The sequence below is a fragment of the Falco peregrinus genome, chromosome 5, assembly GCF_023634155.1.
Source record: "Falco peregrinus isolate bFalPer1 chromosome 5, bFalPer1.pri, whole genome shotgun sequence".
Taxonomy (NCBI): Eukaryota; Metazoa; Chordata; class Aves; order Falconiformes; family Falconidae; genus Falco; species Falco peregrinus.
Window position 1 is genome coordinate 11,041,332 of NC_073725.1, and position 15,536 is coordinate 11,056,867.

Genomic DNA, 15,536 nt, shown 5'->3' on the forward strand with positions numbered 1-15,536 from the left:
CTGTCACAGCAGAAAGGCAGGCACCCGCAGGCACAAGTAACTCACGCTTTATGTTCTGCCTCCTTCACCAACGCACGGCTGTTTGCACTCGCTCCCACAAGGTACCACAGAGACACTTGGTCATTACCAAAGACACAACCCAGAAAAGCACTGTCTGCAAAACTGATCCCCAGAGTCAATGAAATACATGCGTGGGCGAGGAGGTGAGATATTTTTATGATCTTGCCTTATGGTAATCTTGGTGACCTAAGTGGTGAGAATTGCATAGAAATTTTGATTACTTCATAACTAGGGGGAAAATTTCTGTTCTTAAATTTCTGTTGTAAAAAATATCCGTAGTCAGTGGAGTATATTTATGATGTACCAGAGAAATTTTGTGCTACTAGAACCAAACAACCTGGGGTTTCATTTGAGATTGTTTTGAAGTGACCATGTGCTGCAGTTCCAGACATCATTTGCTGCATCGAGAAAATGCAACAAACCTCTCATGAGTTGAATTCTTCAGATTTGGGTGGGTTTTTTTTTTTGTCCTTCCACAGATCCTTAGAATTTGCACAAGATACACACCAGAACAAGACACCATGACCTTTTCAGATGGCCTTACCCTAAACCGAACTCAGATGCACAACGCCGGATTTGGCCCCCTGACTGATCTCGTGTTCACATTTGCCAACCAGCTCCTGCCTTTGGAAATGGATGATACAGAAACGGGTCTCCTTAGTGCCATCTGCTTAATCTGTGGAGGTACCGTACAGCGTGAACTCAGATGCGTTTGAAAAGGATGCTGAGAACTTCGTTTATGTTCTGTTTTGCTTTCCTGTACTAAAACATCTATCTATATATAATAGATATAAATATTATTATGTATGTTATATAAACCACTTAACACTAAAGGTTTATTTTCCACTGGTGATAGCTATTGGTTTTATTATGGATACGTTTTTAAATGAATCAAATCATTCTGTCAAGCAACCGATGCTCTTTGCCGTACAGGATACTTGCTGCATTTTTTATGAGTGGTATATGGGTGGTTACCTGTACGAATGACCTTTGTTACAGCAAGATGCCCATTACACAGCTTTTACTCAAAATTGCCATGCATATACATGTAGTTACGTTCACACAGAAGTCACTGGTGATAACTTTCTTTGGAAAAAGAATAGATTACATTTTGAAATCGGCATAGTGGCACTAATGACATGATTTGGAGGGGGGGGCGCGGATTACAACTTGAAAGGGGCATTGTCAGGTAAAATCATGGTTTTCAAACACAAAAAGTGAAGTGTCAAGTAATTTCCAAAATCCTCTGTAAATGTATTTTGTTTCAATCACCTAGTCTCTCTCCTCCTCTGCAGAATCTGGACTAGCAACGGCAACACACCTTGTTTAGTTGGGCCCTTTTGTTGAAACACAAACCGGGTGCTACTAACAGAATGTTTAAGAACAAGAGTTAGTCTTTGTTGACAATGGCCCTTTAGTACAAAATCTTTCGAATTTTGTGTGTGTCTAACCATAACCCATCAAAAGCACTGGTGGTTTCTGAGGTGTCACTGGTATGTGACTGGTGCATCCTGGTTTATGGGTGATGTTTGTTGTCACTCAAGCTCGCACTGCCATCTGCTGATACCTGATGGTAACTCAGTTTATTTTAGTATGGATACAAAAAATAAACTAGCGGTAATCTCTTTGTATACCTAGGTAGCTTATCAATGACACATACAAAATCCATTCTGAAATACTGTTTGCAGCAAGGTGTTTTCCCCTTGGAGAGGGAGGTACAAGAGCAGACTTGTAGTTCTGGACCACTCAAATGACAAACCTTTCCAGCCACCAAGGAGAGACGAGTCTAAGTTTCAGAAAGCCATGGTTTAGCCGCTTCCTGTGGAATACCCACTCCAGAGTGTGGGTCATAAGTGAAAAGATGAAATTCATGGAGTTCTAATCAAGAACATGGAGGAGCTTCTGTGATTTGGAGTTTGTAAAAAGAAATACTTACTTAAAACCATGAGTGATATGATACTTTTCTACAGATCGCCAGGACCTTGAAGAACCAATGAAAGTGGATAAGCTTCAGGAACCACTGCTTGAAGCACTGAAAATTTACATCCGAAAGAGACGACCCAACAAGCCTCATATGTTCCCAAAGATCTTAATGAAAATCACAGATCTTCGTAGCATCAGTGCGAAAGGTACGGTGTCTCCCCCTAATTCAGCAAGAGTGTCAGTGTTCGGTTTCAGAGGAAACCGGCCTAGAGACCGGCGTTGTTATTTTTTTAATGTGTCTAAGAAACATCCTTGTGACCTTCCTCTTCCCTTCTTTATGTGTTTAAATCGGTTCTATTTTAAACATACGTGGCGCTACATTCTTCATGCAACTTACAGTGAAAATGACGTCTTAGGTATAAGTGCGGTAGCAAATCATTAGCGTGAACTCTGTCAGTGATTTTAAAACAAGATAAAACCTTGAATTAAACCTTTGTTGAAGTTTACAAGGGGGTGCAAGTCAACGTCTATTTTGTATCCCTAATGGCTTCCAAAACCAGTCTGTTTACAGACAGCGGGAAAGGCTGGCACATCCCAAATTCCCCTAAACTGTGGTCTGGTGTACTTTAGAACGGATTAGATCCAGGATTTTGGAGATTCGGCACCTCTAATCCAAACTAACCATGCTTATAGGTGGATCAGTTTTAACATTTTATGTGGGCTTGTATGTGACCGATCACGTGAAACACACAGTCTAAGTGCTGTCACATAAATTCTCTGAAGCAGGGGGGTGGCTGGAGGCTTTCATTTAATCAGGCTCCCCCCAGGGCGGGCTGGGTGGCTGTTCTGGACATAGAGCGGACAGTCCGTGGTGTGGCAGGGCGCTGGCATCGCCACACACCCTGTGCTGTGGCTTCGAAGGTGGCTGTGCTCCTTTTGTTTGTGTACCCCTCTCTCCCCAAGACACAATTTCAGACGCGTCCAGCAGTTTCATGTACGTCCACCTCCAGACTGCTGAGGAGCTGTCCTGGAGATGTACCAGCCTGACTACAGGGAGTCTAAAGAATTGCAGCCGGTTCTTATTTTTCACAGTGGTTGATGCAGTTCCACTTTCTTACTGTGCTTACTCAGCCACAGGTTTGCTACCCCTGCTAGACAAGCAAGCACATGAGCTTGTACGTACAGGTGCCTATGTAGGTATAGATTGGATTTCTGCTTTTAAAAAAATTACTGATTTCATATGACGTGGTTTTTGACAAGACTTCAGGGGGGCAGCAGTCAGATCACTCAAATAGATACGCTTGCTTTACATTAAAACCTGAACTGTTACACTTTAAATAATATATAAGTTAAAAGATCAAGCTATAGCTATGTTTATATAAAGAAGTGAGCTATTTAATTGGATTGATTAGTACCAAAAGAATAACTTAGAAAGCGCCAGAGCGGGAAGCAAAGGTATCCTAAAAGGACCCACTTAGCAGGTTATCTAAAGCTTGCATTTACCCTCAAGTAAAGCAGGCTCCATCCAACTGAAACCGCCAAATAAACTTAGAGCAGTACTGAGCTATAAAAATATTTAGGGGAGCTTTTTCGTTCTACTGTTCTTGCTTGTGGGAAATCCATTGCACTTTCCTGCTGCTTTGCCAGAGCCCTCCAGCTCCTCAGGAACACGGCTCTGTCTTTATGTTCAGTCACAAGAAAGGATTCTCCTCTCCATTCTGACATAAGTATTTAACTTTAATTATATCATTAATGTTTTATGGTAGAACTAAATCATACAAAGGACTGGTGATGTCCTGGAGGAGGGTGTGTGTGTCTTGAGTTTCATTTGAAAGACGTACATTAGAAGATAATGACTTTTGATGGTACATGATCGCTGAAAGCAATTACCAAAGCAAGCATGACCCGAAACGGCCGAGTCTAGTGTCTCCTCGCACTAGAGTTCCTTATACACCGATGTTCCTCTGTGACATCAGAAGTATCGTAATGAAGAATTAAGCATGCGTGGGACTAAAGCAAGAGACTGTCTTCTGAGTTCTCTCGTCCCACCATTAAATTGGAAGTTTGCAAGACCTGAAAAATTACTGTGGCTTTACAGCGGTTACTACGTAACCAACAAAACCACCTGGCAGTCCGACCGAGTACTCCGCAACAGCAGAAGGCAGGTGTGGAACACGGCCAGATTCAGTTCGTCAGCTCTGGCTGCAGATGGTTTTCAGAGAAGCTCTCAGCATAATTCTGCATTAATTTCTTTCCGATTAGGAAGCTTGCCCCTTTGCTCCTCACAGTTACTTAAGAGAGTTTTTAATCAACATTCACTTGGAAAAAGTTGGTCATTGCCTTTGTAGATGATTTTTTGAAGCTCCACAGCTAAGGCATGAACATAAGTGCTCCCTTACAGTCTGGGGTTACCGCTGCGGCTGACAACGAGCTCTCTCCAGCACGTACGTTGCAGCAGCACAGATAAGTGGAATATATCCAGAGGTTCTCTCTGGAATAGTTAATCAGTAACCAGACTATTTTCCCTTTAATTTTGTTGGCTCCTCTTGCCTCCCTTCATGTTTAAAAAGCACAGGCTCCTGTTATGCTATGCAACGTGTTAGACCAGGTATTTGAATGCTGATGTTTACGGCTATAAATTGCCTGATGTCCTGAAAAGAAAAATCTTTTTCCCCCATCAGCAGCAAAACGTGTAAAGCACATTCATGCCTCAGTGTGGAACAGAACCTTTACTGTATATCCTCACTTTACTCGAGACGTAATTCCAAGATGCTGCTGTCGAGGCCTTTCTGAACGTGGCTTGTCTGTCACTGCGAGCAGCAGCAGTGTAGAGCGACAGCAGCAGCTGAACCCTCCTGCTTTACAGACCAGGCTGTTCCCAATTAACAGCCCTTTTTTTTTCACTGAGAGTTTTGTCCATCCAGCATTCAAGAATTCCTGTCTGTAGTAACTTACTAATCCCTCAGCAGTTCCCTCAGCATTAACTGCCCGGCGTCAGGCAGGGTCTTGGCTGATTTTTAAACGCAGGCTTCTGCGCCGCTGCGGCCCGGCGTCTTAAGGACAGAGCTTCCTGGGAGCACCGAGCCGATGGCGCACACAAGTTACAGGTGAACTGTGCGGTGGCTGCCTCTTCAGGCAGCTGTCCCCGTAAGCCTGTCCTGTCCAGGAAACCTTAACACGCCTTAGGAGCAACAGGCGCTGTTGTCTGCTTTGTGATTTATGTTCTTTCTTTTAAACTAATATTAGTTGTTGGTTCACAGTCTGAGTAACCAGGATTTATGTAGTACTTTTGTTTAATCCTATGCATACTAGCCTGCAAAACCACGTCTGCGTAAAAATAACTGAACTGTTCGGTGTTCGTCTTTGGCAAATGTAACAACAGGTAAGTCACCTGTAAACACTGTCAGTGCTTCTGTGTACTTTTGTGGTTAATTAGCACAAGCAAAGAAGCCTGAACGCTACAGGACACTTTACAAAAAAAGTATCTTTTTGCCTGAATTTTTTTTATAAAACAATGGTTTGTTAAATTCCGAATCTTATTTCACAGTTTTCTATACGGGAAAGAATGTTCTGACTTAAATCGCTGCAGTTCTCTTCCAGGATTCACCTCACCTATTTAACAGAAATTGGCCAGAATTTTTGTCATTCTAGTCTTTGCAGATACCGCGTACAGATTAAAAACTGTAAAGTATATTCCAATTTATAAGCACATCTATGTGGGAACAGTTTAGTTTAACTTTTCAGTATAATTTAAAGCTGTTTTGGTTCCTTCCCTGAAAAGCAGCAGTTCATCCCATTTACCTGTGCTGTAATATCAGTCGCTATGTCATGATTTTAAATCAGTTAAGGAGTACCCATCTAACTCCCCCTTCTTGTATGACCGAAGTCGTTCCCTTCTTCCACACAAAACCACGTACAGAAGGAGCCGTCACATCTGTTACAATAACATACCCTGAAATTGCTACTGATGATGCTAAAAAAAAAAAGGAAATTTTACAAACGGTACTAATAGAAAGGCCCTCTTGTTTTCTTTTTAAAGGTGCAGAACGTGTCATTACATTGAAAATGGAAATTCCTGGATCCATGCCACCTCTTATCCAGGAAATGTTGGAGAACTCTGAAGGACATGAACCACTGACACCAACCTCAAATGGAAATACTGCAGAACACAGTCCTAGTATCTCACCTAGTTCAGTGGATAACAGCAGTGTCAGTCAATCCCCTATGGTGGAGTAAGACATTTTCCAGCTACTTCAGACATTCCTAATACCTTATGTACAGGAATGAAAAGCAAGAAAAACATTTTTACTGCTGCTTAGTTTCTGGACTTAATATATATCTATATATGTGTATATATATAGATAAAAACTCAACAAGGACCAAGAAATTTTCATATGTATCGATATATACTCCTTGCTGTTTAAACTCTTAAAACTAGAAAATGCAAACTTTTGAAACTCTAAATCAGCCATTTCATGCAAAAAATAGTTAAGCTTCTGTTTTCTCCTCTGAACATTCAAGATTGCATGGTGACGAGACAGATCTCAAACTTTTAAATTCTGGTTGCATTTCTGATGACTTTGTACATACAAATGTATGGCTGTGCTTTCCATACTGGATGTTTGGTGCTTTCCTTTTGTCTCTCATACCTAAAGCGATCAAGACACCAACCATTCGAAACGGACTACCGTACACGTCCAGAAAAGGAAGTTTAAAGGACCGTCTGGTTTAGTTTAATATGAAAACTTGTCTCGGATGCCCTCAGTTCGCATCTCCTTCCTTGTAAAAAGTATACAAAAGTTCACTGCGCTGGCAGAAAAGACATCAGCATTAACTGCCAGATCAGTTATTCAGATGTCAGTTGTTCCACTGTTAATGTCACTTTAAAATTTAAAGAAGTGGTTTCTTACCGGGCTGGTGACCTAGCTACACAATTAACTACCCATTTCTCCAGCAACGCTAGCCTCCAAGGCAGAAACACTTTTCAGTGTTACCATGTTTTTGTTTACTTGTTCACAAGCCATTAGGCAAACTTCATGGGACGATAACCAGCAGACTCATTTACAGCATTCCAGTCGGTGAGTCTAGGGTATTTCCTTAAGAAGCAACTGCCAGGAGTTAGCTGGGTTATCTGGCCTTCCAGGTGCTAGGGAAGTACAGCTAGGACTTCCAGAAACACAAGGAGAGAATCTGCCGCCTTGGCCTTGTTAAATCACCATGAAGCAGAGTGAAAACTGTGGTAGAATGGTTAACAGATTTAAAGTGTCAGTTTCTTAGGTTTCATTTAAAGCACTAGTGGATTTTTTTTTATATATTCTAGCAAGTCTGTGATGTACTTTCACTGGCTCTGTTTGTACATTGAGATTGTTTAACAATGCTTTCTATGTTCATATACTGTTTACCTTTTTCCATGGAGTCTCCTGGCAAAGAATAAAATATATTTATTTTAAAAAAAAAAAACCAACAGCTCGTGTAGTAGTAGTCCCTCCAGTCCACATTTTACACACACACGATAATTTTCCATTTTTTAATGTTTAAACTTCATTTCAAAAGGCAGGTTTGCTGTTTGCAACCATGACAATTAAAATGTGCTTTAGCACAGCTGTCTAGAACATCTCTACAAGCCAGTCAGACAAATACATGACATTTCAATGAGTAAAAAAGAGCATAAAACTGTAGGTGTAAGAACCAAATGTTAAAATGCCTACACACAATAATAAAAACCATCAATTACATTATCACATAAAATAAGTCAAATGTACAAAAGTTTGCGACAGAAGGGACAAAAGGACAACACAAGATATTTGTTGGAAAAGATTTGCGTGCTCTTTGGGCACTTAATTAAACATATCAAAATCATCATCTTCATCAGACTCTGCAAAATATTTAACTTCTTTTCTAGCCCGGCCTGTCCGTGGCTTTGGGGCAGTTTCGGAGGCAAAGCCTGACTGAAAGATTTCCACATCAGAATCCTGGTCAAAAGCAGCCTTCTTGGACTTCTTTAGAAAAGAAAAGACAAATCAGTTGTAACGCTTTGTACGTTTTTCCCTTTCAATACTCAGAATTGAAAGAAGCCTCCTCTAACATCTAATTTCTAAATGCACCTAAACCCCAAATACCGTATTAGCAACCTGTAATAAGAACGTGTACCTTTACGTGGGGTAATCCATTAGGGTCTTTTTTACAAAGAGAAAGGAGCAGAGATGGAACTGACCTTGCTCGGTGTCGATTTAGGCGTTTTCTTCCCAGGGTTGTATTCACCTTCGTTTTCTGAACTGGATGCTTTCCTTTTCTTTGCCCCTCTACCCTTTCCTAGGTGAGAGATTATGATTTAACTTTGTTTTCCTTTTTTTTTTTTTAAAAAAAAATAAATAATTAAACTCCAGACTTCAGCAAACTGAAAAAAAGCCCTAGCAAAATTACTTCAGTACATCTACGTATGAAACTTCAAATTTAGTTCCCAACCCAAGCTTCTTCACAACAGCAGTAAAATAGGAAGTTGCCGTCGGCCCCAGCAAGTCAAGCTGTCCGTTCAAGATGGGGACAGACTCGGTTAGATCAGTGACTGCCAGACTCCTGAGGTACCGCAAGTCCCTGGTCGCCCTCCGTACTGATTACACACCGTTACTCCACCTTTACTGCTTAGTAAGTTTAGCGTTGACCCGAGCTATCGACGCTGGCACATCCCTTACAGACTGCTCAGATTACACCGCTTGGTGGGCCGTGTGTTGGGAGGGCTGAGAACTTGGATACCAAAGAATTGGATTAAAAAGCCAGAAATAACTACTTACTGGAATGACTAACATAGTTTTACTGTCTTGCAAAAAGCTGAGATCAAACAAACTGATGAACAAAAGAAGGGGGTGGGGGTGGGGGGCAGAGCTATTAAATACATTTCCAACAGTGAAGGTCGGATAAAAAGTTCACGCACTGATTGTCAAGAAAAGTAAGTACACTCTATTTGTCACGGAAGAGGCTCACGGCTGAGTAATCTGCTAGTGATTAATCTACTAATAAATCAATGTGGTTCTAATTTTAGAGACCCTAGTTCCCATTCCTTATACAAACGATTGTGAAGCTGCGTTACGCAGAGCAGGTGTGGACACTGAAACGCTTACCTTTGGGTGCTGCCGTCTTCTTTGGAATGCCGAATTCTGAATCTGAGTCAGAGTTTATAATTTCCACCTTCTTGGCCTTGGAAGCTCTTTTAGGTTTAGGGGGCACATCTAGTTTTGCTGTTAGGATTAGAGATATTAAATATGTTAAATTCTTATATTGGTTAGAAGTATTAAATTTTATGAGATTCTCCAATTACAGCACAAATGACAGATTTTAAACCAAGATCAGCCGTTTCAGCACTTGGGGAAAATATACTTCAGCTTTTACGCTAAAACTGCGTGGAATACACGGGAGGTTTCCTTTGCCATACTTTTGAGATACATCAGTGCATTCGGTAAGTTCCAGTGGTTTTGATTAAATGCGTTTTCATCTTTTTGAGCACAAAACCGGTTACTGGTAACTTACAAGCAGCAACTTACTATAAACACGTTTGGATACACCACAGTGTTTACAGACAGAGCTTGCCGCTTGTGACATTTCTGCCTTCAGTGGTACAACTGCAGGACCACCTTCCCTATGATTACGACAGGCGTTTGAGAGACTGTGCACCTGAGTCTGTGACATTTTCTGTCAATCTCAGTGAAAAGGAACTTCAGAAAAAGCAGAAAGGACAGGAAGGGGACATACCTGTGGATTTCATACAGAATGTCAATTATTGCTACGCAGCTAGGCTTGCCACCTTTAAAGAGACAAATCACTGGTATGTTCTCATAATAGGTGACCAGGGATAGAATCACAGAATCATTTAGGTTGGAAAAGATCCTTAAGGTCATCGGATAATGTGTTCTGTATGTTGACAGACAAGTGAGTCCTCTGCAGAAACCTTGAGATACGCTACTGACCTACACTCCATCAGGTACACATACCTCAAAGATGACGAGATACAGGTAAGAAAGCTCCAGATACCAGGAATGTGGACATTTGTGAGAACTCAAGCTTTCATTTATGGTATTACTAGGCAAACGTGTTCAGACAACAAGAGAGTGTCTCCGCAAACTTTTTGGCTATGATGCTTTCAACTGCTACCCACTGGTGAGTCGCTGCACAAAGACAGTTACGTCTTTCCTGCTTTTCCGCTTTCCAGTTTTTCTGCTAGGTAATCCGGGTATCAGGTCCTGACAGTACAAGAACTAAAGCATCGTGGATAGGGAAAAAAATGGCGTTGGCTGTGGCAGCATTTCAGATAAGGCTTGGGGAGGGAAGCAACGATGCTTAGGATGGAAGTCAGGAACCATATTTGAAAGCAACTTGAAACGGGTCTCTCTAGGTATCTCAGCTAGGAAAAACCAGCTGTATTGGCGTAAAGTAAAACTAAGTAAGCCACAAAGACTACCAGTAAGCCTGGAAAAAAGTACATCACAACTGAAAGCAGATGGAATACTTTCTAGAAGCATCGCCAACAGTCAGTAGCTAGTTATCAGTAAAGGCAGTAGTACCTGAAGGCACATTTTAGGTCCCATAAAGTCCTTCATACAGGAAAAAGCTTTGCCAGCGTAAGAAACTTAGACTAGGGGGCAGGGAAGGGAAAGATTCAGAAGTTTCATCAACTTGAAGATGACAAGCAGAAATTGCGACCAAGAGAATCTTAGTAGAAGAGATCCGCTTTAGATGTAGGCGACATTCAGCACCAGGAGCTGAGGTTTTAGACAATCCTCTTACAGAACCGTACAGTTCCTGATGCTGTTAACGGAAAAGTGGCACACCAGGCAGAAGCCAAGTATGCTCCATTGACAAGTACTACCCAGCACATACATCATGAGATGGAACTATCTTCGTCTGGCCCCAAGTCCTTGAATTTGTCAACTGATGTTAGAAAAGGGGCAGACTTCTCACTGACAAACAAGGAACGGACACAACGTAACTGGGGAATGAAAGGGAAGGATGACACGCCACCACAAACACTACACTTGTTCTCCCCTTGAAACAGAGCCTGTCAACACAGGTCAGCTCCTGTGAAGCCTGCCTGTAGAACACCAAGTCCAAGGGTCAGCAAACCTCTTGTTACTAAAGCAAGTGTCCGTGGCTTCCAGAACGTGCAATTCCCTCTGCACTAACTCTAGCGAGATTCTCAGCTGCTACCTTAGATTACAGACCCAATGACTGCACAAGTGGGAAGGATCTCTGACAGCAACTAGACTGCCATCGGCTCAGCCAAGCTCTCCACTAGGTACCATGGCGTGAAATGGAAGTCTGCAGTGGGGTCAATGTGCACAGGCTCTCAACAAGTTCAAGTTTTTGGTCGAAAGTCCAGAAATGGTATCAGTCCTACAGCTGATGCGAAGGGTATGCCCCACTGCTAGAATCTCAACATCTGGGCTGTTCGAGGTGAGCAGCTGCTTATAACCGAAGAGCAAGACTGCTTTTCAGATTTCCCTTAGGCTTAGTATAAAGCACTGGAACCACAGACCTCTCAAATAGTGCATGGAAAGCAAGCTGAGCAGTCTCTTGATCCTCTGTAGTGAACACCAGAAGTCAAGAGATTTCATCTCAAATTGGTCTTAGTCTGAAAAGAAGCTGAACTTGTACCTATTCCTTTATTTCTCACTGGAGAAGTGGATGTGGCTGTACAGACAGCAAGGCTAGAGAACAAATCGTTCTTCAGTTTCAGCTTTCTGTCCTTACAAATCCGAGCTCTGGAGTCCCAGAAAAATCAAACAACAATTGTTTCAGCCACACAATAGTCAGTCCCAGTGTGAGGATGAGCGGCCGGAACCAGAAAACGGGTTCTGAAGGGGCTGCTGATACAGGGCATGCAGCTGGACTTAGAATCAAGGAGACTACTCAAAGGATACCAGATGAGCAATGAACTAAGCATGCTAAGTTATCACTGCACTGTCAAAAACCATGTCATGATGCTGTGGTCATGTCTAATCTGGGCAAAGAAGAGATGAAAACTGGCGAAAGCAACCTGTCCTATTGGCATGCACTGAGAGGGAGACTGTCCCTAAGGCTACTCTGAAGGCAAAAATTTAACTTTTACTTGAAAGAGAGCCTGTTTATACCTATTTTGTGAGTGTAAAGGTTAATGACATACTGAGAAACAGATCACAGCTGTATTGCAAGGTTTCAAGTTAGGTTAACAACAACTCATCGCATCCAGGCCTTCAAAAAACAGAGAGGGAGAAAGAGATCGAACGTTAAATTGCATCCATGCCTAGCTACTGCATACCCAGTTCTCTCTTGTATTACTGCAGTACAGAAGTTTAACATAAAAGACTATTCTATTAGAGATCAGCTATTCCTGTAAACAATCTTCATTTATTGTATTATAGAAAATTACTAGCTGAAAGTGTTTGAGAAGCATTCAGACGTTCGCTGATTCAAACAGTTTACAAATTAGATCAGACACAATGCAGCAAGAAAGAGATTAGAAACAGGGAAGCAGTGGGGGAGAGGATGAAAAGATGCTACAGGTCACTGGTACCTAATATATAACACAAGATTTTTTTCTTCTCATTTTTAAAAGAGTAAGTTAACTACTGTAACTGGCTGCTTTCTTGCAGATTTCCTTGAGATATCTTTTTTGAGGAAGAATTAATACATTAAGCTCAGCTGCAAATTGGTCAAAAGATGGTTTAAAAAGCAAAGGCCACAGTACCACAGGAAAAAAAATGCTTTTGGAGGAGAGAAGATCGAGCAGCAAGAAAAAAGGAAATTATCTGAAAGACATACAGGAAGAAAGGCAAAGATCCGAAAGCAACAAAATCCCCTGTCTATCATAAGTTAAGAACTGTATTTTATAACCTATTTTAACTACTATTAGGTAAGAAAAAACATAATTTTCACCATTAATTATGGCAAGTGTCTAGCATAGTTTTTAACACACATTTAGAAAAAAGTGCAAGTCTTTCTCTTAAAAGTAGCACTAACAACAGATGAACCAGTATTCCCCAAAGTACACAGAGGGGAAAAAAACCCCACCTTCTTCCTACAAATACCCAAGCTCAACCATAGAAGCAAATCCAAATAATAAACACGCTCTTCTCAGAATTGTCCATAATTCCACAATATAAGAATCTGCAAGATATCAGTTCTAAAAGCCTGACTAATAACTGAAAGTATTTACACCTCTGAAGTTTGAGGAGAGCCTTTTCATCCTCCGTTTCAAGAAGAAAAACAACTGTGCCAAGTGGAACTTACTGTGACAGTTTACTGTGCTGGTTTTGGCTGGGATAGAGTTAATTTTCTTCTTAGCAGCTAGCGTGGGGCTATGTTTTAGATTTGTGCTGGAAACTGTTGGTAATACAGGGATGTTCTCCTGATTGCCGAGCAGTGCTCACACAGAGCCAAGGGCTTTTCTGCTCCTCACCCCACCCCACCAGTGAGTAGGTTGAGGGTGCACAAGAAATTGGGAGGGGACACAGCCAGGACAGCTGACCCACGGGATATTCCATACCATATGACATCATGCTCAGCAATACAAAGCTGAGGGAAGAAGGAAGGGGGACATTTGGAGTGTTGGTGTTTGTCTTCCCACGTAACCGTTAACTGCGATGGGGCGCCACTCTCCTGGCTATGGCCGAACACCTGCCTGCCCATGGGAAGCGGTGAATGAATTCCTCGTTTTGCTTTGCTTGTGTGTGCGGCTTTTGCTTTGCCTACTGAGCTGTCTTTACCTCAGCCCATGGGTTTTCTCACTTTTATTCTTCCGATTCTCTCCCCCATCCCACTGCAGGGGAGTGAGCGAGCAGCTGCACGGCGCTTAGTTGCTGGCTGGGGTTAAACCACAACATCTACTTAGGAGGTAAATATTTCCCAGGGATTCCTCCGTTGCACTTTCTCTCCTTCTTTCTAAAGTAAGTTAGATCTTCAACCCCAAGGTCATCTTGTTTCACTTGTTCACCAAGGGTAAAAACCTCCCATTAGTTAAACTAATCCAAGGCTGAACACCAGCTGCATATGTGGAAAGTATTAAGTTTTGACACTACAGTAACCAGTGGAATGAAAGACATTAAGGAGCTGGAAGAAGTTCACACGCTATGCTGAATTCCACTAAGTTCAAAATAAACAAATTCAGTTTCCACTCTGAAGATGTGAAGAGCAAAGGTGGAGAAGACAAGTTTTAAATAAATGGATTGGCTTACAGAACAATCCCATACATACCCTTTTTAGCAGCCACTGTTTTACTTGGAATTTTCTCTGTTTGTTTTGGGGCAAAAGATGATGAAAAAACAGGAGCAGAATCCTCTTCATCACTGTCCAATTTTGTTGTATCTACAATCACAGAGTATGTTTAGAATAAGATTCATTCACCACTGCATATTTTACATCAATATTAATAACAGTCAAAATTAATCTCAAAAAAGTGCTTCCGATACTATAGCTAGGCTACAGACATTTATCTATGATACAACAAGCTTTGTTCCACTACAGACCAGAACCTCCTTCCCCTTTCCCCTTTAGGGATCTGGACATCATTCGTCTATAACATCACTGTGTGAAATTTGTGTATACCACATAAGCTCTCCAATATATTCCATGACAGTTGCTGTAAGATTAAATAGCTCAGTGAAAACAAGCTCACCATCATCTGTCTTCTGAGAGTAAGATGGAAAAGAGAAGATGTTCCCAAAATCTTGATTTTTCTTGTCTTGAGATGTTTTCCTACTTCCAAACAGGAAACAGACATTATGAGTTGCATAAACTACATACTGAAATATGCAGACGTTACAATATCCATATGAGATTAAATTCCTGGTTTAGCACTACCGAGTATTTCTAGCATTTTTGTATAATGCTTGCAGCAGTCAAACCCCTAACATCACAAATCAGTTGTGAACTTCAGGCATTTACAATTAACAGAATTACACTTTTTCCAATAGTTCTGTAAACCAGACTGGCACAACATGGAAAATGGAGAATCTTAAAAAAACATGCAGTGAACAGACGATATTACTGACAGTGCACCATAATTTGGCAAATCAAGTTTACCTCCGCATAGGTCAATTGCAAGGCTGAGGTAATATGCTTTAATTCCTCCCCAGGAATTTATTTTGCATGTAGGGTAATAACGAGTTGATATTTCTCAGTTTTGTTCAGAGACATCTGCACTCAAAAATTTACTAGTAATGAAATACTGCTGAGTTATAGTACTTACTCTGGAGACTGCTTTGATTTGGTTGGGGAGAAGTCATATTCATCTTTTTCTAAACTGTCTGAGGGAACAAACTCATCCTCTCTGTCATTTGTAACTGGAGAGGCTTTTACTTTGAGCTCATCCAAATCATTATTGTTGTTGGCATCATCATCATCATCGGCATCATCTTCTTCTTCTGAGAAGTCAAAAGTATACTTGGGCCTCTCAGCTAAAAAAAAACAAACACAACACAACAACAACAACAAAAAAATCACGTAACTATACATTTCAAGATAGTTGCTTATGTTAACACATAAATAAAATGGAAGTCACCAAACAATCCCTGTCTCAGAGTATA

At 41.3% G+C, this 15,536-nt stretch overlaps 2 protein-coding genes across 8 annotated transcripts in view; one reads left to right on the top strand and one right to left on the bottom strand.

The window, feature by feature from the left end:
• RARB (retinoic acid receptor beta) overlaps window positions 1-7,432 on the top strand; it is a 334,164-nt gene extending 326,732 nt beyond the window's left edge. For 4 of the 7 annotated variants that reach the window (XM_055803607.1, XM_055803609.1, XM_055803608.1 and 1 more), the window contains 3 exons: window positions 540-744; window positions 2,031-2,189; window positions 6,023-7,432. In XM_055803607.1, coding sequence (XP_055659582.1) covers window positions 540-744; window positions 2,031-2,189; window positions 6,023-6,219 — 561 coding nt within the window. In that variant the 3' untranslated portion in view covers window positions 6,220-7,432. The remainder of the gene's footprint in view (window positions 1-539; window positions 745-2,030; window positions 2,190-6,022) is intronic. The other 3 variants (XM_005234679.4, XM_027782747.2, XM_027782746.2) reach the window with 1 other exon arrangement.
• A 64-nt stretch (window positions 7,433-7,496) lies between these two features.
• Window positions 7,497-15,536, bottom strand: part of TOP2B (DNA topoisomerase II beta) — a 65,828-nt gene continuing 57,788 nt past the window's right edge. The window contains exons 32-37 of the mRNA XM_055803690.1: window positions 15,200-15,407; window positions 14,627-14,706; window positions 14,206-14,316; window positions 9,102-9,218; window positions 8,198-8,295; window positions 7,497-7,982 (exon numbers count right to left, since the gene is read on the bottom strand). Of these exons, the coding sequence (XP_055659665.1) occupies window positions 7,821-7,982; window positions 8,198-8,295; window positions 9,102-9,218; window positions 14,206-14,316; window positions 14,627-14,706; window positions 15,200-15,407 (776 nt within the window). The 3' untranslated portion in view covers window positions 7,497-7,820. The remainder of the gene's footprint in view (window positions 7,983-8,197; window positions 8,296-9,101; window positions 9,219-14,205; window positions 14,317-14,626; window positions 14,707-15,199; window positions 15,408-15,536) is intronic.